Source organism: Pogoniulus pusillus, chromosome 5, assembly GCF_015220805.1.
Source record: "Pogoniulus pusillus isolate bPogPus1 chromosome 5, bPogPus1.pri, whole genome shotgun sequence".
Taxonomy (NCBI): domain Eukaryota; kingdom Metazoa; phylum Chordata; class Aves; order Piciformes; family Lybiidae; genus Pogoniulus; species Pogoniulus pusillus.
The window spans coordinates 22558102-22584404 of NC_087268.1; the positions used below are offsets into that span (position 1 = coordinate 22558102).

Consider the following 26303-nt stretch of genomic DNA (forward strand, 5'->3'; position numbering starts at 1 on the left):
GGAATAAAAAAAATTGACTGGGTGGATTACAGACTGATGAGGTCAAGAAAGATGAAACCCAGCAATGAAAAATAGGGCAACTGCAGCAAATCAGGGACTGTTCCAAGAACTGGTCACTTATAATAGCTCCCATTAATTTTGTTAATCTCTCTGCAGAAGTAATTTAATGGCCAGGCTGTTGTCATTGCCACCCTGTAAAACCCTTGAGGGACAAAACCATTTTGAGCTGCTCAGCAAATGTCTGACACGGAACTAGGACAAAACTAGTTTCTTACTCCACAGAGCATGACGGTGCCCTCCCTGTGCATTGAATATCCACTGTCAGTTTATCCAGAGGTTAAAGCAGAGGTTCAGACAAGGAGAAAAACACCCAGCTTGGAAGGGGTGGCCAGGCCTGCTGGTGAAGGGTGGTCTCAGCAAGATGTTGAAACGGTCTCTTAAATCAACACACTAAATACGACAGAAAAAGGTCAAAGTAGAGTTCAGAGCCCTCTAAAAATCTGAGCAATGGAGCATTCTGTCTTGACTCCTGATCCTCCTATCACGACAGATGTTGCATTCTGGGTTCCTAAAAGGAACTCGGGCAATGCAAACCCAGCCCCAAGCCCTGCTCTTTATGTAGATGACTATTAATCATTAATTACGCATTCTGGGTTACATGCCTTTATGAAGGCTCTTCTGAAGACAAGTGTCACGAAATGCCACTTGTCTTCGGAAGAGCCTCCATAAAGGCAAGCCCAAACAGAAGCCGAAGGTCAGTGCCACCGCAGACACCGCACGCACGACCCACGCACCGGCCGCGAACACCACGCACCGGCCGCGAACACCACGCACCGGCCGCGAACACCACGCACCGGCCGCGACCACCGCTCCCCACCTGCGCATGCGCACTCCCCACAGCCGCCTCCCTGCCCTCGAAATCCCCGCGGGGGGGGGAGTCTCGCGGGAAGCCACATGGAAGCATCGCGAGAATTGCTCCGGCCCGCGCGGCGGTAGCGGCGGAGGCTCCGTGGCGCCTCCCGAAGGTGTCGCCGGACTCTGCTGCCTCGCCGCCGCTGCGGCAATGGCGGCTCCGCTGGCGTCGCCCGGCCTCCGCAGTCGCTTCGAGCAGGAGCAGGATCGGGCTGTCCGCGCGCTGGTGCGCAGCGTGACCGGCTTGCCGGAGGAGGAGCCGGGCGGCGGCCCGTTCCAGACGGCGCTGAATTTCGCTTGGTCCAACTTCAGGTCAGCGCCCGCTGCCTCGGCTCCGGGGAGCAGTTCCGCGGTAGTGGCGGCCCCACGTTGCCCATCAGCGAAGGGGCTGGGCATGAGCGAACGCGTTTCTCCGTGCCGCCCGACCGCTCCGGGGCTATTCTCCTGTGCTTAGGGACTGCGGTGTGGTGTGTCTCCCCCGGCAGCCGCTGCCACCTGCTCTCCTGAAAACTAGGCGGGTGCCTTGTGGCTGCTGGGGTGTGGTACAGGGCCAGGGCCTGCCCTACCTCTGGGCACGCTGTCAGGGAAAGCGCTGGGAGCCGTTTGTGAGTCTCCGTCAGAGGGACACTGGCTGCTAGCTTCGTCACGCTTAAATCTCGATCTTTTAGGGCTTTTCTCCTGATTTGCAAAAAGATACCTTTCGAGATCTAGAATTCTGTTGAAGGGAATGAAATAATAATGTTATGAAAAGAGCAAATAAAGTGAACACCAAACCGAGGTAAAGCTGTTGGGCAGGAATGCCGTGCTGCTTGAAGGAGAGGTTACCAGCCTGCAGAAGATAATATTTGACGTTATTTGAGCTTGTCATAAACATGGTCTTCCTCAGCCTGTAATGCGTTTTATGTGTCCTTTTAATTATGTTAACCAACATCTAAACTGGCGTTTACAAAGTTTTACACGCTGGTTTTTCGTTTACCACATTCACCATTTCAATGTCTGCTGACAGTTTAATGATCCATTTCCATTTTCCCGTGTTGTCACTAACTGCTGCTTCATTGGAGTCTTAAGTATGTGCTTAACTTCATGCTGCAAATACCTAATCCATATAAAATCAGTGATTCTTATATTATGTAAATAAAAAAAAAGAGGTGAACAGTAAGTTCAGGTAAGATTATTTTAATAACCAAATAGCTGTTGGTCAACAGTAAATGTGGGTCTGAGGTGTGGGAGAGGTAGGTATAAGCTGTAGCCAGTGTTTTGAAAAGCTCAGCTTTCTGCTGAATTCTGAGTGGGCTAGTTATGTTCATCGGGAATGCAAGAATATGGTGTTTGTAACTGCCTATTTTGTGTAATGCATCATAGGATTGTGTTTAATGGCTTTGCAGCTCCGTAAAAATAGGTGCTTTTAGCAGTCATTATTCTCAGTCTGCAGGCTGATAATAGTAGCAGGGTTTCTTCAGCCAGGTAACTACAACCTGTCTTTCATCTCCTCTATAACATCTCTCCCTCTGTTTTGGTGACCTAGTTGTTTGTGTAGCTGTGTGCGCTTTTAGACTAGGGAATTGTTGGGTTGTGGGTGTGGTTTGAAAAAAAACAGTATGGAAAGAAATCAGAGGGAGTGATGCAGGATAGAAGTTTGAAGTTTGTGAAACTTGTGGTTTGTGTTACTACATTGGGTGATGTTTTTATGATGTCGTTCTTGGATTCATCTGTTTCTTTCCATACATGTTCTACTCATGATGTTTCTAACTTTCCTTAAAAAAAAAAATCATACTGTCTATATATGTCTGTGTTAGGGTCATTAATTAAAGTTTTAAATAATAGACCAAAGAAATTTCACTAATAACCTCTCTTCAGCGTAATTGTTCTCTTTATAGAATCATTAAGGTTGGAAAAGACCTAGAAGATCAAGTCCAACCATAATCCAGCCACCATGACCTCTAAGCTATATCCTGAAGTGCCACATCTGCACACTTTTGAACACCTCCGGGGATTGTGGCTCCACCCGGACAGCCTGGTCTATGCCTCACTGCTCTTTCAGTAAAGATTTTTTTCCTAATACCTAATCTAAACACAGGAGAAAATTCTTTACAAAGAGGGTAGTGAAATAATAGGACAGGTTGACCAGAGCGATGGTGGAGGAGGCCCTATCTCTGGAGATGCTCAAGGTTAAGCTTGATGGAGCTCTGAGCGATCTGATCTAGTTAGAAAGATGTCAGGTGTTCCTGCTCACTGCAGCAAAGTTGGACAAGATGACCTTTGAGGATCCCTTCCAACCCACTGCAGTCTATGATTCTTGATTTGATTTTTATATTGCTGTCTTTCTACTCTGTTCTAAATCTTCCAGTTCTTGTACTTTACCATTTTCGGTTTGGACTAATGATTTCTATGTAAGCTCATGTGCTGTAATAAATGAGGTAAGCTGTATAAGTTTTCTTACCCTAAATGTCAGCTACCTAGTTAATGTTAGATTTTTTTCATGCTGTTTTTCCAAAGACTTACACAGCTAAAATCAGGCTAATGGGTCTGTAGTTAAAATTATTTTTGCTGGAGGCAAGTAAAGAAATAGCCACCATATTTAAAAAGCAAATAAAAACGTAGACTCATTTTCTTTATGGACATGTCTTCATCCTTCAGTAATACTGATCAAAAGTCCTTGCTACCTGCCTTAAAGTTTTATTGCTGTCTACAACTACCTGAGGGGTGGTTGTGGCCAGGAGGAGGTTGCTCTCTTCTCTCAGGTGGCCAGTGCCAGAACAAGAGGACACAGCCTCAGGCTGTGCCAGGGGAGATTTAGGCTTGAGGTGAGGAGAAAGTTCTTCACTGAGAGAGTCATTGGACACTGGAATGGGCTGCCCGGGGAGGTGGTGGAGTCGCCATCCCTGGGGCACTTCAAGGCAAGGTTGGATGTGGCACTTGGTGCCATGGTCTAGCCTTGAGCTCTGTGGTAAAGGATTGGACTTGATCTGTGAGGTCTCTTCCAACCCTGATGATACTGTGATACTGTGTGATACTGTGATACTGTGATTTTCTAGTTAATTGCTTTGAGGTGATTTTACATTGTCTTTCCAAATTCAGTCTGTTTAGCATAACTTTGCTTCTGATTCAAATCCAGTAGTTTTTGTTTTGTTTGTGGTCACACGATTTGCCCTACGATCAGTGCAGTTGTTGCTGGAAGCTGAGGCAAAATACTGGGTTAACTTTGAGGGCCTATGTGTAGACTGTCTCGACCTTGTGCTCACTGCCATCACATCCCATTCTTTGTTCTTCCTCTATATATAACTGAAGAGCTCTGTTCATATTCTGTTTTTTTCTGTAAAGTCCATTTTGCCTTTCACAAATTCTGCCTGGCATATTTTTATTTCAAATAAGCTCTCTTTTCTTTCAATCACTCACCTTTGCTACTTATAAAGGAATTTTGTTGGGGTTTAGAGGTTTTCCCATGTGGGTCTTTGTTGTGCTTGTGCTTCTGATTGTGATGCAAATCCCAGATATTTTCTGTCTGTTGGACACAGATGCCTTTGACAACAGAGTTGTTGATCAATTTGCTCCACTTAATGTAACAGACAGCATACTTTAATTGCTAAGTTTGCTGATATAGTAGTAAATTTCCATTCAGTTTAAAGTGTGGGTTAAATGTAATCTGCACTTCTTTTTTCTCTTTAAGATCAGTCATCATTAATCCTTGAGCTAAGAGAGACTGAGAATAAGTTAATGCTGGTGCTGAATTAAGCATGCATTATTAAAATAATAATGTGCTTCATATATGTTCAAATCAGATTTATTTTCTTGCTTAGCTAAGGTTCCTTTGAATACACACTCTAATATGGATTTCTTACACAGATTTCACCGTTTTCTTGATGTGAACAGTCACAAAGTGAAGAGGACAATAGAAGGGTAAGTTTTATACTTACTGATTAATACTGGGTTAGTTAATTTATTTGAAGCAGTTTTTGATACTGTTTTTGTTACTAGAATACATGAGAAATTGATAGTTCATTCTGACCTTGGAAAAGCTGCAAGCTGGAAAAGACTGACAGAAAAATTTCTGAACTCGCCACTTCCCGGTGTTGAAGAAACAAAGGTATGTGTGATGTGCTTCCCTTATCCTTTCTTTTCCAGCACTCATATGTTGATACTGGCAATGGGCACTTGTAATGTTGTGTTGGAAAATTCAGATGACTGAAATGGGGTTTACAGCTTCAGCTCAGGTCATGGATTTTCAGGGTTTTGTGCTTTAGTTTCCCTATTTAGTTTAGAAATGTGCCTTTTGTCTTGCTAGGGTTTCTCCGTGCATCTTGTTATTGCAGAGCAGATGATCATATAAATGTTGTAGTAGTTAGAATCCAACTGAATCATGTCTGGTTTTGAAACAAGAGTGAACTGAACAATTCTTGCTCGTTGCCAATTTTTTTACCTATGTCTGTTAGGACATTTTGATTTTATTATTTCCAAATGGTGTGTTCCTACCCTTATGCTTCTTCACTGAGACTGTGTGTATGTTTTACAAAAGTTTGATACACTTTGTATCAAATCAATTCAGGATAAGGACTGAGTGGATATGGCAAAACCTATGTTACTGAGACATTTAACTGTGTGGTAGTTCAAGGATTAATCTGATATTTGAAAAGTAGAAGTTCCTGCTATTGGGCAATGAAAGTTTGTGATTAAAGAAGTGGTGCTCTATATAATGATGGATTTTAGCAGGCCTGTGTGTCTGACTTTACTTTCACTGAACTAACATTTATCTTTCTTTGCACTGTTTTAGGTTTCCTCTAATTTGTGGGGAAAACCCTGGAACCCTCAGTAGCTTACACATACCTGTTCTCTCTAGATTAAAAAAAACCCAAAACTTTAATTGTGTTTGAGAGTCAAGTAAAATTAAAAAACTGAATGAAAGTCCAAGCAAATACTTGATATTTGAATGTTTCAAATATGTTAAGATTTGAAAGAGCCTTTTATTTTTCTTCTGAAAATACTATTGGGCTATGGCTGGAGATACATAATATCTCATATTTGGGAAGTTAAACTGTGTTTAATTTTTAGCTGTGGCAAGTAACAGGCAAGACTGAATATTTTATCAGTTTTATGACTGAGAGATAAAACACTAGTTCCACATGTGTTATTCTGTTAACAACCTACTGGTGTTCCTTGACAAACTCTTGTAGAGTAGGTAATGTTTACTGAGAACATGCTATATTCCATCTATACTAGATGAGTATGATTGTGCTTTATCAGAAATTGTGGATTTATTATTTGTTTAACAATAAGCATGGATCTGATTCCCAGACAGCTTTGGGAGCAGTGTGTATGTATGTCAAAGCATATAGGATATAGATAGCAGGAATCTCTGTATAGAAAATTATCTACTTTGGAAAGTTAAAATCAGGCCAAAGAAAACCTTTTCTTTATTAAGGGTTGTGCTGTAAGCAGATATTAAGGAGTAGACCATAACACAAATCCATGCAGTGGAGCAGTGTTGGCACAGTATCCTAACCTGATGGAAGGAACTGTATTAGTGCAGTATTGGAGTTAAAGGTACATCCTTAATGCTATTTGTACATTTTCAGGTGAGGGAAGATAATATGAACATGGTCTTAATACAGCACTTTTGTCAAAAATCTTTATTTAACTTCATTTTAGCCTCTATTTGAAATAATTATCTATATGAATAAAATAATGAAAACTTGGTTTCCTGTGGGCCCATTCCCATTACCTGTGTCCTTCTGCATGTAGCTGTCCCTTACCCCTTGTCCTGTGGCAAGTTTGTACTTTTCTAGTGCTTCAGAGTTCCTTTTATTTTTCTCAGTGTTTGCACATTATCAGCTCAGTACAAGGCATTTTATGCTATGTCTACTTTTGAAGTGCATATAGGCTGAGTTTGTTCCTAACTAAAATCTTTTATAGGCTGCTTATTGACTTGCCTTTTTTACTGTGTTTGAAGACAGATACCCACTACTCCATACTGTCTCTTCTGTTGTGTTTGTCTGATTCTCCGTCCAACACCACCTATGTGGAGAAACCGAGAGACAAAGAAGTGGGTAAGTTTACAAGATGTAATAAAAGATAAAATCCATTCATGTAATCTGATAAGGGCATTTCCCTCTCCATTTTACTATCTCCTTCACATTGATTGTCTTTTTATGATTTATAGCCTGCAAATCTTTCCTACCCCATTTATGTTACCTCACTTAATTTTTCCAGCCAGCAAGGTACCTTGGGAACTCTACTTGACTTGTACTGCTGCCACGTACAAGCATTCTCCACATATTCAGCAGTGCTTACATGCTTAAAGACAGATGAGTTTCTGTCCTCAGTCTGTCTTGTACCTCCATAGGAGGTCTGTTGAAACATCTGTGGTGATGTAAATTCCTATGTTCCTACCTTTAAAGGTTTCCAGAGGGAGATCCCAGCTACCTTCTTTCTAATATAGGACTGTTTTGCTCAGTGCCTGAAAACGAGGCTTGTGCTTAAGTTTGAGTGGATACCATCCCCCATTTATTTACAGTGTTGTGTCATAGAGTGAGAGTATTTCAGACTAACCTAAAGAAAATCTTGCATCTTAAGATTCCTTTTTGAATGATCTCTGCACATTCCCTCGGCGGTGTTTTGAATGCACTTTCAGCCCATTCCAGGAATGTGAATATGAAGAGGTTATCTCAAACAACACTAATTACAGTTGAGTAAGCTTCATGTTTAAGATATAATACATTGTAAGTGTGGTTGTTATTTTTAAAGCATTACATAGCGCATCATGGATATGTGGTGTCTTTTTTGAAGAGTAAGACAGTTCTTGCTTTATGTTGCTTGCAGTCCAAGATCCTTGTGCCTATGTAAATTATACATTTAGAGTGTTTCCACCCAGCTAAATGGGACTAGTCACAATAAGTGAAGTTGCATGTTTTCTTGAGATTGAAGTTTAGGTTAGCGAAATGTTGTGCAGATAAATGTGCTGATGACACGCTATGTTGCATATTTTGAGTGTATAAGCAACAAAAATGAGAAATAAGGAGTATCTGTAGTTGATATGTCACCATTTACATGTCTGAATATGTGTAACCTTGTTAAGGGAACAGTTGTGTAAACTGAAATGGAAGGGAATACCCTTTGTTTTAGATCTAGGGAAACAACATGATTTTAGCTTTGGAGATGTTTTTAGAGGAAAAGGAAATCACAGTTACATAATACTTACTGTTTTTACATTTATATACCTCTTAGAAAAGGAAGAAGAATTTGATTGGGGAAAGTATTTGATGGAAGGAGAAGAAATTTACTTTGGCCCCGGTGTAGAAACACCAGTAAGTAACTTCTTAAAGTAAAAAACTCAAATGTATAAAGTGGTTTGGAGTGTGTTGGAGACCTAATTTGTACGATCTGTTGTTTCTTACTTTATACCAAGAAATACATGCAGACTCAAGTAGAGTTAGAGTGAAACAAATTTGTTCTTCAGCATGTTTTGACTTAATTCTGCAGCTAAACTGGTTCCTTTTGCATGCTTCTCATCAGAACTTTTTGTAAGTTCTGTGATTTCCAGTTTTCTCATTTTTCTGGTTTTTAATGTTACATATAGCTTAAACCAGTCTCTGTCAGACAGTTTCGTTAGTCTTAGTGTCCTGAATTTACTTCACAGTGACAGAAAGAAGAAAAGAGCTCTGGCTGTACTTGTCTGGTCGATAGGAAGTGAATATAGATCTATTATGTTGTACTGAAATGTACGGGGCATTGTTGCACTTCATAGGATTGGTCTGAAGAAAGTGAAGAGGAGGAAGATACTCAGCCTTTGAGCAGGGAGGATTCAGGTATTCAAGTGGACAGGACACCTTTAGAAGACCAAGATCCAAATAAAAAAGCAGTACCTAATGCTTCCTGGAAAGGTTAGAATGAGCTTAATTCTTATGATATAGTCAATATATACTCAAATTTGGCGAGCTAAAGCAGCTTAATTTATTACTCCTTAGTGAGATATTATGTTTTACACTTGTAGTTTTAAGGCATGCTGCTGTTTTGTATTTTTAACAGTAAAGAAGCAGTATGCGAGGTTCAGTCTGATGTCTGTTGATGCTGATGGTGAAGTCGTCTGTTTGTAGAAATGTACATGGATATTCCAATATGAGTATAAAAACCTATACTGTAAATGTAGCATGTAGTTTTATGAATATAATGTTTTATTATTAAGTTTCAAAATGATGACACAATTTGTTTGACAACAGAAACATTTGTCTTGGTTTTGAGTACAAAGCACTAAAAAAAAAAAGAAAACAGTTTTAAGTAATTTAAACCCTAGTGGCTTAGTCTTGAATAGCTGCAAGGAGTATTAACTTGTGTATACAGTGTTGTGATGTGCAAGATACCCTGTATAAGAAGGCTGTGTAATATTCCTATGTTTTATAAGTAGTAGCTCTCTAATTGATATTAGGTAAAATTTTCACAGTAACTGCACTTAAGAAAAACCCCACATTTTTAAGTCATGTACTAAATGCATAGTGAAAAGGAACATTGTGATGATGTTGGTGATATTGGAAGCTACCTGTAACCTACCAAGTTAATTTTTTAGAATTTTTGCAGATCTTAGAAATATCTCCTAAAAAGGTTAATTTGTGCAGAGTAGTATTGTACATGTGAGTGAAGTGTAAATAGTTGTAAATTGTAACTTACATGAGAAGATCCGTGATGCTGCAGCTTAGCAGATAGGCTTCATAGCTTTTTCCTGGGTTTTGTGATCATTTCCTAAGTGAAAACACCTCACTGACTGCCATGTGTTTTCACAGTTGGTGAACCTGATGCTCACAGCTGGCTGGAGCAGCATGTAGTTCCTCAATACTGGACAGGAAGAGCTCCTCGCTTTTCTCATAGTTTGCACTTGCATTCCAACCTGGCTGCAGTCTGGTAAGAAAACAACATCACTTACATATTTTTTTACTGGCATATAAAGCTAAATAATGACTTTGTTAAGCATTTTCACTGTAGAAGTATAAAGGTACTGTAGTTATTACTAATTTAGTTAAAACCAGAATTTAAAGGCTATGACTTAACAAGATAAACCTTTTTCCTGTTACTAGATAAATTTAATTTTTATTGTATTTGTCAGAGAGATTTCACTTTTAAAAGAAGCAGATTTTATTGTTGAACTTTGTTTGTTATGACCCTTACAAAAGTCTCTGAGGAACTAATTGAACTGGGTTGTAAGTGGTCCTGGAAATTAGCAATTCCCTAAAGCCTAACTTTTTATTCGGTTTTGGTCCCTCTCTTACGAATTTACTCTTAAATACATTTTTGTATGGGAAGGACCATAAAGTATATTATCATGTTCCACTGTGATTTTGGGAAGAAAATGAGAAGAAAGTTCAATTAACAAAAAACAAACAAAAAAGCCTGATTCTTCCTTCTGTCTCAAATTCTGATGTTTCAGTATTGCATTAATATGGATCATTACATTTGTCTTCAGTGCCTTCATTGGATGGATTTCTTCATCAAGGTGTTAAATTTATTTTAGTGTTGATTAGCTACCTATCCAGTTATGAGTGAAAATTTACATTGAATATTAGGAAACTAATAACATAAAGCAACACTGTTGCAGGGGGTTACATAATATGTGTGATAAATAACCAATATTACTTAATTTGAATTTTTGAATTTTGAATGTGATTACCTAAGTTTTGCCACTGATGATACTGATAAGTCAAAATGCTACAAGTATGATAAATTGTTGTGTACTTTGCTAAAATGTTGAAAATACCATGGAAGGTATACAAAGCATAACTTGGCATCCTAAGTTGGAGGTCTTAGGGCATTGTGAAAGTTTTAATTTCTTAAATAAATGGGCTAAAGTGAATTTTCTTGTATGGCTTAGGGAAATAGATATTTTACTTTTTAGCTTAGTATTTTTAAAAGAGAGTGACTCTACATTTCCACAGCACTGAATGTAGAATAGTAAAATAATCAAGAATCAAGAATTTTTAGAAAATGAAACAAACCCAAGCCAACTAAGAAACCCAGATTCTCTACTGCAGGTATTTGTATGCTTTACATAGTATTTTGCTTAACAATGTGAAAAGATACTCTGCTTCTGCTTGTATACTTAAAATGCCGCTATGAGCATTGAAGCTACCCAGCTATAATTAGAGCAGAACTGAGCCTTAAGATTATTGGTTCACTTTTACTTCTAGGCGATTCAGTCATTATTTCAGCCATTAAATTGTTTTAATTTCCTTTCTGATAAGGGACCACCATTTATATACCAGTGATGCTTTGTATGTGCCAGAAGAAAGAACTCTAGTCACTGAAACTCAGGTTATACGGGAAACTCTTTGGTAAGATCAACGTCAAAAAGCTTGTATTTTAACTCTTAGCATTTCTCTCAAGGAAATGAGAGATTTATCTTTGAAATTGTGTCTGAAGAAAGAATTATTACTAAGCTTTTAGCTTACACCATCGCTGGTGATAAAGATACTGCTTATGTGTGTTAACTACTCATACTCACAAAGAAAAAAGTAGCAAACTGCTTCTGACATAATTGTTAAGAAGAATCAACTTGTTTTTGTCCTGCTCCTATGGATTTTTAATAGTGTCTAATTTTAGGAAGTACAGCTAGAAACATCTCACCCTGAAAAGAATCTTAGGAGATATTTACTTGACCTCAGTGTTTTATTGTTCTTGTTCTAAGCAGCGGCTTGCACTACAAATAGCGTTGTAGTTGCTCTGTGGTCCCCTTTTATTTGAAGAAAAGAAAGCTGTAGACAAGGGAGAGCTAATTCTTTATTTATGTAATTATGAGTCCTTTTAGGGGATAAATCACTACTCTCTTTGTTTCTTTTCAAGGCTACTTTCAGGAGTGAAAAAGCTTTTTATATTTCATCTGAATGATGGAAAAGTGGCTGTGCGGAATGATATAATTGTAACTCATTTAACCCATGTAAGTTTTTTCTGAATCTCAGCTGAATATATCTGTCGCTAGAAAGATGTGATTTGGAGGAACAGGAAATTAAACTACTTGTGGAAAAACTACACTTCTGCAATCATATTTTGACTAAATTAAGAAAATCTGACAATAAAACTGAATGGGCTGCTCCCATGTCAGAGAATGTGGTGAAGCAATAGAGGCAGCAGAACTTTTTAACTTTAATTCATATTGATACTTCATTGTTTAATTTTTGGGCTTTGTAAAGCAGACATTTTCATTAGATTCTAAGACGTGTTTTCACCTTTCCAGAATTGCCTGAGATCTGTGTTGGAACAGATAGCGGCATATGGTCAAGTTGTGTTTAGACTACAGAAGTTTATTGATGAAGTGATGGGTCACAGTCCAGAAAGCATAATACATGGAACAGTTTCCACTCCAAAGAAAACTACCGAAGCCCCATTCAGAACCTACCAAGCTTTTATGTGGGCCTTGTATAAATATTTCATTAGCTTTAAAGAAGAACTTACTGAAATTGAAAAATGCATAATCAACAAAGGTAAAGTGCAAGGAACATTTTACAAGACGGGGGCACACAAGGGAATTTTTGTGAGAGAGCGACTTGAAAAACTTTGTGAGATACATTTCGAAACTGTGAAAGATGCCATGATGCGTTTTAAAGCCTCATTAATAACACTGATAAAATCTGATTTTCTGATGGCTATTACCTTTGTGGGTTTTTTTTCCAGATAAAACAGTCACACTTTCAATAGTAATAGATAAATTGTCTCCCCGACTGGCACAGCTGAAGGTGCTTCACAAAGTTTTCAGCACAGGAGTAGCAGAAGTGCCACCTGACACTAGAAATGTTGTGCGAGCATCTCATCTGCTTAATACTCTCTACAAAGCAATTCTTGAATATGACAGTGTTGGAGAAGCATCTGAGCAAACGGTAGGGAAAACACATTTCTTTCTTGGCAGAACAACATGCTAGGAAATCTAGTAACTTAAATTTCTTAATGTGGCAGAGTATACTAGCCTTCAGCTACAGAGGGTTGAGGACAAGTCTGATAGTCATAATGCGTTACTATTTTCTGACGTCAGTTCACTCATCCCAGACGAAACCAGGTTTATGAAGAGACCATCAGCAGTGTGTTTTTAGCAGTGAGGGGATGAGCATTGAAGAATCGGAAACCATGAGGCTGTATGAAAGAGAGCTTTGGAATAACTTTCCCTCCTATTTTCTTCAGTGTTTGAGTTTCTTACAGTAATTTGATGATTATGCTACTGAAAATGTAGTAGATAGCATGATGTCCTTTTGTTTCTCTGTTTTACACATTACAAGACCAGAGAATGTTTTATGACTATCCCCTATTGTTTAAGAGATGTTAGCGTGAAAAAAATGGGGACAGCTGTTTAGGTCTAATTTTGATGACAAAAGTAACAAGAGGAAGCATGCACAAGAGCACATTAAAATACTAAGGCTGTAATTTTCAGTTTAACAATTTATCTTCAAAAATCCTTAAGTGTAGTTAAGTGTATCTTACAAATGATAATTGCACAACTAAGAAGTTAATTTTTGCTATATTGCTTTTAATGCTTACTATAAAAACATTCAGCCAGGTGGTGTTTTTTATTTTCCCTTTTAAATGTAGGTATCTCTTCTGTTCTCTCTCTGGGTTGAAACTGTGAGGCCATACTTACAGACAGTGGATGAGTGGATAGTCCACGGTAATTTGTTTGATCCTGCAAAGGAATTTATCATTCAGAGGTAGGGATGCTGATACTAGAAACAGACAATGCTGTGCATGTACATATACAAAACCTGCTGTAGAACCTAGGAAGTAAAGGGTAACAATAAAAATAGGTTTTTTCACATTTTTTACTTTACTTAAGTAGAATTAATTTCTTAACTCATGCTTTTATAACTTGTCACAGACTTCCCATTAATTTGGATATATAGCCCTGCCAGTTATTGCTCTGGAGTAGAATTCAATTCTGGTGGTTTTTTTTCATCTATAATAAATAATTAGCAGTCAGACTCCTTTTTAAAAAGTCTGACTTTTTAAAAGCAATTAACCATTTTTCAAAACTAAAACATTTGCAAATTTTTTTTCTTTTTTTGCATTTTAATTCTGCTCTTAAGCCTGTAGTTTTTACAAATCAAATACTATTTTGAAATAGTCATTGCTTTCAACTTGTAGTACAAGTCAGTATGATGTCTCTAATTACATGCACCTGTTTTAAATGTTATTTGAGCTGTTAATTTTGTTTCTGATTGTATGCTACTTTTTGCTGGTCCCTTTTTCAAGAGCTTGAAATGTAAAGTGAATGCGAAAGTGAATTCTTGCTTGCAGTTACAAATCTGTTTCCCCGTGTCTGCCAAACTTACGTGAAACTTGTCTGTTAAAGCAAGACACAGTGAGCATAAAGTAAGGGAATACTACTAGTACTACTGTAGTAAACCCTTGGTAGCTGAGGTCTTTGACAACCTTGATGTTTCTTTCTGTGGTTCTGTAGTTGTGCTGTCAGTGCTACCAGCAGGTACGATTTTAACTTCTATGTATATTTGTGCTTCATCTTAATCATCTGTTTTAGGTTGTTTTCCATCTGACTTCAAAAACCAAACTGTGTTTATGATGTAAACAACACAAAAAAGCAAAGTGAACTAAGAATTTAGTTTCATCTACTCTAGAAATTTTCAGCTTTCCCAGTAGAATTTGCTTCATCGTGGGTTTTAAATTACTCTGCTAACAGTCACTAACCATTTTGGTTATTAAGGATGCCTGCCACTGTGAATAGAGTTGACTTCCTGGACAAATTTAGTAATTGCTCTATTTGCCTTGTTTTGGTAATTTATTTGGTTATACAATTGTTTTATCTCCTGTGAGATATAGCTGTCATCCGTTTTAGTGATGTCATGATAGTTTGTGATGTGAATGACCTTACTTTGTATAGATTTGACAGTGCTTCTTGGCTGTTTTGAGAGAAAGGCAAAGTGTAGAGCAAAGATCTTAGAATCAACCAGGTTGGAAGAGACCTCCAAGATCACCCAGTCCAACCTATAACCTATAAGATGATAGGCATCTTCTAGTAATGAAATTCGTCTTTTGACAAGGGAAACACTCCACAGCTCTTCATTTTTTTTTCAGAAACAAAAACGTTCCAGTTAATCACAGAGACTTTTGGTATGCTACCTACACGTTGTATAGTGTGTCAGAGAAGACAGAGAATGAGGAGAAGATGAGTGATAATGCCAGTGCCAGTTCTGGGAGTGATCAGGCCCCTTCAAGTGGGCAACACACCATGGTCTCTTTCCTGAAACCTGTGCTGAAGCAAATCATCATGGCTGGAAAATCCATGCAGCTGTTGAAGAATCTTCAATGCAAAGACAGCTCTCCAGAGCAGGCCGCATCAAGAGGTGAGATAACGGTTTGTGGACTGTCATGCCTTAGGGTATTTAACAGCATGGGTGTTGTCTTAGTTTGAAGCTAGCTAGAATGTTTTGGTGAGAAGGATTAGATCACAGGCTGTGAATGAGAAACAATGGTGATGTCTACTTCATTCATAGGCTTGCTGAGATGTATAAGAACAAGAGTATAAACATAGATAATGCCTGGGCTCTGGACTGCATTTCTCTCTAACCTCACCTACCATCTCTGATTAATCCACTTGCTTCCTAACCACCCTGGCTGACCCTCCATTCTTTCTTGGGGCACAAAGCAATGTCTCGGGGAAGGTAGAGGGGTGGGAGAGGGTGGAAGTGTGGTTGAGAGCCCCTCCTGGGGACTCAGGTTTCTGGGAGGGCTGTTGTGTTTCTGTATTACCTTTTACCTTGTATATTTCTGTATATAACTGTATATACTGTAAATATCTGCTTGGATATTGAGCTAAACTGTAAATAATAAGCTTCATTCAATTTCCAGAGCCAGCTGAGTCTAGTCTGGGTGATTTCCAAAGTGTGGGGGGGCAGGGAACACCCAAACCACCACAGGTGTGTATTTTATAATAGGGTTTCCCTAGTGTTAGAATAATAAAACAGTCCATCTTGAATGCTAATGTGATTGGTAACTTCAGATCTAATCGAAAACTCTCTTCCAGTGCAATCATGTGAATAAAGGTTCAGTGTTCCCTTTGCTTTTTATTGCTTTAAATTTTTCTTAAACTTATTTTTGTGTACTTGCAAATTACTTTTTGTTTGTTATGAAGTAAAGGAAAACAGCCTGTACTTTCTAATAGTAAACTTTTGTTTTAGTAAATAGTTGTTATCCATTGCTAAGTGGATAATTCTGAGTTAGCATGTGGAACTTTCTATAGGACAAAAGCTTACTGAATCTGATTAAATGTTTTGATATTTAGGATCTTTTTCTTGAATGGTTGTAAAACCATTTAGAGATGGTTACTTTATTTGGGAGACTCGCTAGGTTTATTTCCTCCTTTAGTGTGAGAATATAATCTGCTCTAGTTAATACTGAAGGAGTATTTCAGGTGTTAAGAAAAAATTGCCTTTACACCTAAAGGAGGAAACTTCCCAACAGTCTGATAAGTACTTTGTACTTCAGATACCCATTCAGCAGTCCGATTGAACATATGCCTGACCTAGGCATAGAACTAGTCCTGCTGTTTCAGCAATGCTTATTTAAAGATGTATTCAAAGTGTTTTCCTGAACAGTTACCTAAATTTGTTTTTTGTTTGTTTGTTGTTTTTTTTTTTCTTTCAAAGTTAGCAAGTAAATGTTGGACTATGGAGTTATTCTTCTAGTTCAGGTAATGATTTCTCTTGGAACAAAAATCTTACTGTGGAATGTGTTGCCTAGTTTAGATGCTGAACGAAAGAGTTTGTATACACTCTTCTTGGAATCGGTGCAGTCCCGCCTGCGGCATGGGGAAGAGTCTGTTCCAGACATTATTACAGAACAGCAGGCCACAAAGCAGAGCCTGATAAAGATGCAGTCTATAGCAGAAAGACACTTGGAACTGGATGATGTCCATGACCCACTGCTGGCTATTAATTTTGCCAGGTAAATGAATGATTCTCTTACTGCCTTGTTAAGAGCAGTGTTCTGCCTGATGACATTTTATAGACCAAATTTTTATTGCTGCTTCTGAAAGAAAGTACAGAATAAATAGTACCGATAGTCAGTTACAGAAGCTATATTAGCACTATTTTTGTGCTTAAAGAAAAACAATTAAAATCAGTGAAGAATCTGTGAGTAGCAGGTGTAACTAACATTGGTTAGCACAGAAAGCAAGAGTAGTTCTTACCATAACAGAATTTTAGCAAGTAAGTGTTTTAATATTGGACACTGCTGTAAAATCTAAACAACTGAACATGTTTGCTTGGAATTTGTATGCAGTGTCTTTGATTTGCAGAAAGCATGTTGTTTGAAGAATGCAGCTTCAGTGCAGTACTTAAATAATTTAACTTTTAAAAGCCTTCCAAGATTCATATTAATTGTATAAAAATCCTTCATTCTTCATAATGAGGGGAGACAATGTACAGATTATAAATGTCTTGGAAATTAACAGAAAAGACACTCTGAAAATCATACTTATTTTGTGATTGTGAATAAGAAAGTAGCTATGTATGTCTTGTTAAACGCTAGTTGATGATTTACATGTTTTCTTTTCAGTCCTAGGAAGACTTTGTTTTAAAGAAATCGTAGTTAAAAGTAGATAAGACTTTATTACTTTCCATATTCATTTGGACTATGTTATGTGTCAAAATTGATAGGCGAATTCAAAGCAATTCGTACAGTCTGGTAATAGTTGCTCAGAGCCAGGCTTCCTCTTAAAATGGCTTCAGCTACCAGGTACTTTATTACAAGTTATTATAATGTGATTCTTTTTCTGACAAAATAATGAAACTTCATAAATGTAGACTGCAAATATTCTTTTCCCATGATACCATATTACACATAATATATATAGAGACCCCATATCTGAGATGCCTCAAATGACAATTTCCGTATGTGTGTGCTGGTATTTTTTGTTGTTGTTTGGGTTTTGGTTTGTTGCTGCTGTTCACATTTTTATTTAGTTTTTAAAATTTTCTTTTTCTCTCCTGGGAAGTTCATCTGGCTGTTGTATGTGCACAGTGTAGTTTTTTTAAGTTTCTCTGATAATGAGCTTGTTCATTATGCTGTGTAGTTTTTGAACTTGCTTTTTCAGAATTTCTCCTTGAGCAATTATGTGATTACAGCATGCCATCCTTTTCGACAGTCTTAGGCCTACTTGTACAAAAACAACATGAACAATCACTTAATAGACTTAATAGTTATGAACCAGCTTTTATTACTTTTGCACCACTTTTTGGAGCAGAGGATCCAGTTTTGATTAAATTTTTTGAAGGTATGTTTTTGTTTTATATATTGTATGAATTATGAACCTCCTGTAATTGGCTTACTTTATTTTGAAGATTGTATTTAGAACAGAGTGACTTTCATGAGAAGTTTACTGGTGGAGATGTTTGTGTGGATAGATCCTCAGAATCCGTGACCTGCCAGACTTTTGAACTGACATTGAGGTCTTGCCTTTATCCACACATAGACAAGCAATACTTGGAATGCTGTGGTAACCTAATGCAAACTTTAAAGAAGGATTATAGGTAAGAAAGTTTTCCCTTAAATACTTACTTAAATTGTAAGTGCTATGTCATAGTCTACAAGCAGGAATGTTATGTTATGTTTCTACTATTTAATAATTAATGCAGTAAAATAATTATGGAGAAAAAGGGACACTTAACAGAATAGAATACCGGATGAAAACTTGGTCTATAAACAGTAGAGCTATCATTTACCTTCAGTGGACATTTGTTACAGTTTAGGGCTAGTATCTTAGCCAAGTGTCTTAATTGTAAATAATAAGTTTTTCCAGAGAATTCCAATCTGAAGGATAAACAATTTGAGAGATTGGACACAGAATAATGCAAGATAAATTTGTCTAATTCCATTGGCCTGCTGTAATAGTTTGGGAGTTACCTGCCCCTCCACACTTACGAAATCACCTAGACTAGACTCAGCTGGCTGGAAGTTAAGGAATGAAGCTGTATTTACAGCTTAGCACAATTTACAAGCTTACAGGAGGGAAATGGCTTTTTTATTTTGTTTTATTTGAATGTATGTGAAAGCTGTCTTGAGAATTAGGCAAAGAATTTACTGTGGACCTCACAAAGCTTGTATTCAGTACTGAATTCTCATAGATTAAAGAATTTTGTTTCTGTAACAGTTCTGTTTGATTTCACTTGTGTGGTTAAGACTGAGTGAATGTTATTTATTTTCTCCTTTTCAGGCTTGTAGAATATTTGCAGGCAATGAGAAACTTTTTCTTACTTGAAGCTGGAGATACCATGTATGACTTCTATACATCTATTTTTGACAAAATTAGAGAAAAGGAAGCTTGGCAGAATGTTTCTTTCTTGAACGTTCAGCTTCAAGAAGCAGTTGGGCAACGCTATCCAGAGGATAGTTCAAGGTAAAATATGTAAACTGTCAAAATAGGGTTTAATTACGTTTCTTTCACACTTAACCTAATGTACCTAACTTGCACTGTACTTAACTAATTACTGTGTACTTATGACAAGAATATTTTAATGAAGATCTGAGCTGTTGTCATCTCTTCTACTCACGCCCACCAGATTAAATCAGTTAGTATTTAGCAATAAGAAATTCATGTTTAGCAATAAGAAATTTAGAAAATATTAAACTTAGTCTCTCATCTAAAGCAGATTATCACCAAGTAAATTACTTGTATGTTTTCGTAGGTTGTCTATATCATTTGAAGCTGTTGATACAACAAAGAAGAAACTCCCTGTTCAGACCTTAGATGGCTTGACACTGAGTTACAAGGTAGTGAGTTAATATTGCTGTAGGTCTTACTCTAGAACAGATTTGAAATGTTTTATTAAAGTGGCTTACTGGAGTTTTTTTGTCTTGACTCTCCTCTCCATAGGTTCCTTGGCCTGTGGATATAGTTATAAGCTTAGAGTGCCAAAAAATTTACAATCAAGTTTTTCTGCTCTTACTGCAAATAAAATGGGCCAAGTATAGTCTAGATGTTCTACGATTTGATGGTAAGAAACTTTCTTAATGAAAGATATTAAAAAAAAATAGTTCTGTGGTCTAAGGATGTAAATCGTCTGCTGCTTTCTGCAATAAGTTGTATAAACCAGTCAGAAATTTGATTCACTCTATAAAATATATTCGTCTCTATTTGCAAATTAGATACATTAAGCAGGACAGCTGAAACAGTTCTTTTCAGCCTTAGGGACAACAGTGTTCATGGATACCCTTTGTCTCTGTCTCAGCTGTAGTTAGCTATAATAGAAAATCATTCTTCAGACCTTGCAGTTGAAAGGTTTGTTTAGCACACCCTAACGTTTTGCTTTATAGTTCAAGTTTTCATAAGTAATACTGTGCAAACAAGTCAAAAAAACAAGATTGAAACAGTAAAATAAATAGTTTAGAATATATAATCTAAGCTACAATTTAAATATTTGGGGACTGCAGAAAGACGTATCTCAGTGTCTTCCTTTGTCAGATTAATGCTTATACTCTTCTTGTCCCATATCAAGTGGAATCGTACTTCATGTTGTAGAAAAATAAACCATAAAGTTGATGAGTTCATCTGTATCTTATATGTCAGTTAAGTAACTCTTCCTAAAAATATATGCATTTCTGTTGTTTCAACTGAGTATGTCTTTGTGCTTACGTCTTTTCCCCTTTGTGGAGATAGTATACACAACTACTTTTAATGTAGATTTATTTTTTTCTTTTTATCATTTTTACTTACTCTTTAGCTCTTAAGTAGCATCTCCTATTCAAGTATTTATCAGATTTTGTTGTATATATACTGTTGAACTGTACAATATCTTGTTGCTATATTTTAGTAACACACCTGAATTGCAAGAAAAATCTTAGGTGCAGAGTCTAGGGAGGTTCTTCTCCCCCTCTTCTCTGCCCTAGTGAGACCACAACCTGGAATACTGTGTCAAATTTTGAGCTCCCTAGTTCATGAGAGACAGGGATCTGCTGGAAGGAGTCCAGCATAGAGCCACAAGGATGGTTGAGGGACTTGAGCATCTTCCTTAAGAAGAGAAACTGAGAAACCTGGGGCTGTTTAGTCTGGAGAGGAGAAAACTGAAAGGAGATCTCATCAGTGTGTACAAATATCTGAGGGATGAATGTCAAGTGGATAGGGGCCAATCTCTTTTTGGTGGTCTGCAGCAATAAGACAAACTGGAACAAGAAGGTTTTACCTCAACATGAGGAGAAACTTTACAGTGAGGGTGACAGACCACTGGGATAAGCTACCCAGAAAGGTTGTGGAGTCTCCTTCTCTGGAGACTTTCAGAACCTGCCTGGATATGTTCTTGTGCAAACTACCCTAGGGATCCTTCCTGGAGGTCCCTTCCAACCACTAAGGTTCTGTAATTCTGTGATATAAATTTAATTAAGCAACATTCTAGCTAGAGTTTGTCTTAGGAAGCACTTCAATATGATACTGTTGCCTTTTATTTTTAGAACTAGTCTGCGCTGCAGAAAATCCACAGGTTAAGGAAGGACCTTCACTAGAACAAGGAATGCCTACTGTATTTGGACCGCAAACAGAAAGTATAAAACAACAGATACATCGCATGTTCCTCTTAAGAGTGAAACTTATGCATTTTGTTAACAGCCTGCACAACTACATCATGACAAGGGTTTGTCTTACAACAAATTTCATTTATACTAAGAACTTGTAACTGGAGGTGAAGTGGTAATTTTCATTTAAAAATAAAAGGCAAAATCTTAGTCTAATGTCCTTCCTGCAAAATGATTTTGAGCTGAAATACGTGTAATTGCTAACTTGCTAGTTTTAAATCAGTAATTCTAAAAATGCATTAGAAGTTTGACATGCCTATGATTGACCTTTGGATATTATTAGTTCATTTTGACTGTTTCTCCCAGTCCTAGATGACTGAAGCACAATCACGTGTAGATAGCTTTCTCTCTTAGGAGCTGTTAACATTTATAAAAATGTTACTACAGAAATTTCAGTTAAAGGGATCCTTCTCAAAAAACTCTTATTACACTGATCCAAAAGCTTCTTAAATACAAAGGCAATACCTGCAGTTTCATATCTACTTTTCACCTTTTTTTATTTTGCCTTTAGTAAAACTAATGTACTCCAAATCAGAATCAGGCCCTCCAGGGACAGTCTATCTGCCCTTTTGCAATAACAGCATTTCTTTGTATGTGATGAAATGCCATTGTGAAGTATGAAAAGAGCTTGATTTTTTTTTCTATACTGATGTTCAGAGGATGAGCCTAAAATTTGCAGGGCAATAATGAATGAATCAGACAATTTTAGACTCTTAAAATAAATGATATTGGAAGAGAGTCTTAAGCACTTTCCATGCAATTTTAATAACTATGATCTCCTCTTTAAGATTCTTCACAGTACAGGCTTGGAGTTTCAGCATCAGGTAGAAGAAGCCAAAGATTTAGATCAATTGATAAAGATTCATTACAGATATCTGTCTACAATTCATGACCGCTGCCTCCTGAGAGAAAAGGTGGGTAAAGAAAAGTTGGCATATTTAACGTACAGAACTTAGCAGGACAAGAAAATAGTTCAGTACTGATTATGCTGTGTTGCAGTTCATACATAATAAGCAATATACAGATGCTTTTGAGGAAATGGTAGCTTTCCAGAGCTAACATTGAGATCTGGTTTTCTTCACAAGTCTCAGCTCAATCAAGGAGGGAAGATAAGATTAAATTCTTTATGGCACGAACTACCTTTATGTTGGTTATTATCCTTAACGATTAATTTCTGACTGTTACTTCTTTTGTTTCAATTGTTATTTTAGGTGAGCTTTGTGAAAGAAGCTATAATGAAAGTGTTAAATTTAGTGCTGATGTTTACAGACCGTTGGCAGGCTGGTTTGGGGGCTTGGAAGTAAGTATACATACCTGAAATACAATATAGTCTTAATTACACAGCTCGGAATATGATTTTGAGATATTTTCTTCTGTGAAATAACAGGGCTTTGCTCAGTGTTTAACAGCAGATACCAGAGGCTAGCTGGTATTTTTTAGCGAAAATTAAGTATGTTTTAGATAGAACTTAACAATTTTTATGCAGTTTTGTAAGTGTATGTTCTGAGTTTTCTAATTAAAAAAGTAGCCAGTATATAACTTCTAAATATTTGAAAAGATTGTAGAGCATAGCAGCAAAAAGGTTTTTGTTTTCTTTCATATATGTTCATAGTGATAAAATCAGAGGTCTACAGGCTTGGTTTGTGGTCATGTTTCATGATGAGTTCAAATTGTAGGCAGGTAGCAGCTGACATTCTTTTAACTGGTTTATGAAAAGTAGGATTACTTAGTTTGGTCTTTATTGTAGAAGGTAATAAAGTTTTGTTTTTCTTAGAAATTCTCTGATCTCTAAACCCTTATTTTTCTAATCTGCACTGTCCAAATAATAAAAGCTTCGTGAAAAAAAACATGGTTAAAGATGTGAAGCTGTTGAAAGCAATGCAGACTTTTACTTCAGACTCAAGATTTTTGTTCAGAATGTTTGATCAAAACAGTTGAAATGCTCAGATTTTACAAATAACTAAAAATCTAGAGTTATAGTTGTTCTGTCCTTTTGTATAGTACAACCTGGGATAAGTGTCATAGGATTTGTAGGAAAGATGTTTGCTTCCTTACATGCCATGAGTAAAGGCAGAAATTCACTTGTAATTTCCAAGTTCAATGCGTTGGTCTGTAAGTCAGCTATTCTTCAATAAACCATCTCTTAGAAGAGATAAAAAGTAGATTCTGATACTTCATTTTTAGAATAGATTGGACAGTTTGGCTGGAAGGGACCTATGATGATCATCTAGTCAAAATGCTTGACTGTTTCGGGCTGACCAAAAGTTTATGCATGTTGTTAGAGCTATTGTCTAAGTGTCTGTTAACATACTTGGGGCATCAACCACTTCTTTGTGAAGCCTGTGCCAGGTTTTGGCCACGTCTTGGTAAAGAAATTTTTCCTAATGCCTAGAGGAAGAGAATAATAGGGACCAGGAATGTCTGTCTTGAAATACAAAGCTATCTAGGAACAGTAGTTGTCACTTGGAACTACACAGTTCCTTCTAGTTACTGCAGAGGTTTCTAAGATGATGGGGAAATTATTAATACCATTGTAATAGTGCTCAGCTACTGCAGTCAAAATTGTCTTTGGTTTTTAGGAGTGTTATACATGGACATAACTGAAATCTTTTAAGTTCAAGCCAAGCCAGAATGCAATGGAAAGAGTACTTCTGTCATTTACTGTGAAGTTTTGGTCATATTTTCAAGATCATGTTGTGGCTAGTCTGTTCAGCATTCCTCTGTTTAACTTGTAGGATGGAATCCATAGAGAAGATGGAATCTGATTTTAAAAACTGCCACATGTTCCTTGTAACTGTTCTCAACAAAGCTGTCTGTCGAGGCTCTTTTCCTCACTGTAAGTACATGAGGCTTTTCACATACCTGCACTTGCTGGGACACAAGTTTTACTAGGAATGTATTTACATTTTAATCTGCTCTAATACTTGTCAGTACATCTTCAAGAACCTCATTTTGTGAGGTGCTTCACAGAGGGATGTGGCAGCTTACTACTTCTTCAGTTAATTTAATTTAATTTTTTTGTAAGGGTATTTGTACCTGCTTTTTTGGTGATACCTATCTTCATTCTACCCCTTTTCTTGGTGAGGGGATGGGGATGTAGTCAAGCAGGCAAAAAATAGTTTCTTAAACAAGTGGATGAAACTTAAGTATGCGAGGGCATAGAAGAGCATTCTGTGGTTGGGTGACAGCAGTGCTACATCTTGAACAGATAAAATTTTAGTATTGTGATGCTTTAGATGCAACTGCACTGAGCTCTTTGCCCTGCCTTGTACTGGAATTTGCTTCCTTAGTTGCAGAAGCAGCAGCAGATGTGTCTATGATTCTACTTTATGCCTGTTTATTAGCTTGCATTGCTAAGGGGCAGCTGCTGAATGGGATTGGCTGGGATTTAGATGTGTGTTCTAGTAGGTTTCTAAAAGAAGTAATGCCTAGCATTGCTGCTACTCAGTTCAGGAGAGCTTGCCTGCAAGAAGCATCTGTGAGAATGGCTTTACTGCATATAACCCATCACATTTGTCTTTTTGCTTTTTTTCATTTGGTTTTGGTTTGTTTTAGTTTTGGTTTGTTTGGGGTTTTTTTTGCATGTGTGTTTTTTTGGTTTGTTTGTTTGTTTTTTTCCCCAGCACTTAGTATTTCACACTAAGGAGCTGATTTCTTATTAGTTCTTACTACCTGAAGTAGCTAGTGGATAACTGCTGATGAAAGTGGTGGAATTTTGTCTAAACTGTCAGAGATTCATCTATGGTCTTAAGGAAACAACTATCTTCCTTTTAAACTGTAGAATTTAATACTGCAACAAATAGTTGTGGATTGCTGCAAATGAAAATATTAAGTACTTCTTTATGGTTTTGTTTGCAGTGGAATCTTTAGCTTTGTCACTGATGGCCGGCATGGAACAAAGTTAACACCTGAGTCCATTGAATTATTGAAGAACTGAAAGGAGCATTTATGTGGAAACTCACTTATTAAAAAACTGTAAGCATTTTACACTCCAGTTTAAATGTATATAGGTAAATGATTCTGATAGTTTGGAACTGTGTAAAATATTTTAAAATGTAAATAATGTACAGATATTGAAATATATTGATTGTTTTGGCAGCATTTTTCTCTATATGTATATGGCTCAACATCAAAAAACATGTACAGTTTGAAATTCATTCTGTGTAAGCAATCTTACTTGTAAATGCATAAAATTAATTTTATGCTGTAAAAACACTCAATTTTGTTTAATGATTACTAATTTACATTTTTCAGTGTGGTGTGGTTCCGGTCTTAATCAAAATGTGAGTTATTTTTTAATGTTTTTTTCCTTTGCAAGAAAAGGCTAGGAAATAGGAAATATTCATCTGATTTCCTTAATGATTCTTAAGGACTCTTTGGGACCAGTTATGACTGTTACAATCAGCTAATGTAAAAAATACAAAATTAACTTCTCAAAATGGATGATTTCAGACCATAAACCTCAAGTGATTTTAATGTTAAACTCTCAATTATCTACTAATTTTAGTAGTAACTAATGTCAGGTTAAGTAGGATCAAGATGACATTATCTAATATTAAACTATTGGATGGTTGAGATGCTTCAAAGTTGATCAGATAGGGCTTGATCCTTCTTGTAAGCCGTTTGCAAGCAAACCTTACATCTCATGCTTTTGTGAAGTGGTAGATTGTAATACAGAAAGGTATGTTTTTGGAGAAATAAACATGAAATATGTTCTGCACAAGATGGCCTGCTTTGTCTTTTCCCCAAGAAAATTTCTCTGGAATTCTGGCATCACAATTTAAAAGGAGAAAACCTATCACAGATGTTTACCTATTTATTTAGTTGGATAAATAAAAGATTTAGTAAGTGTA

At 37.0% G+C, this 26303-nt stretch overlaps 1 protein-coding gene across 2 annotated transcripts; it reads left to right on the plus strand.

Annotated features, from left to right (window-relative positions):
• Positions 1 to 957: 957 nt before the first annotated feature.
• TUBGCP5 (tubulin gamma complex component 5) lies at positions 958 to 26303 on the plus strand. Of its 2 annotated transcripts, XM_064143496.1 has the most exons (24): positions 958 to 1224; positions 4756 to 4809; positions 4888 to 4996; positions 6857 to 6953; positions 7480 to 7590; positions 8131 to 8210; positions 8651 to 8786; positions 9681 to 9798; positions 11133 to 11222; positions 11731 to 11824; positions 12122 to 12368; positions 12559 to 12761; positions 13465 to 13580; positions 14962 to 15230; positions 16632 to 16830; positions 18228 to 18416; positions 19100 to 19282; positions 19572 to 19656; positions 19760 to 19880; positions 21331 to 21509; positions 22239 to 22364; positions 22662 to 22750; positions 24186 to 24286; positions 25309 to 26303. In XM_064143496.1, the coding sequence occupies exons 1-24, from the start codon at positions 1064 to 1066 to the stop codon at positions 25353 to 25355; spliced, it is 3204 nt and encodes a 1067-aa protein (XP_063999566.1). In that variant the 5' UTR covers positions 958 to 1063; the 3' UTR covers positions 25356 to 26303. The 2 variants fall into 2 exon arrangements, with proteins under 2 accessions (XP_063999566.1, XP_063999567.1); XM_064143497.1 differs by lacking the exon at positions 7480 to 7590.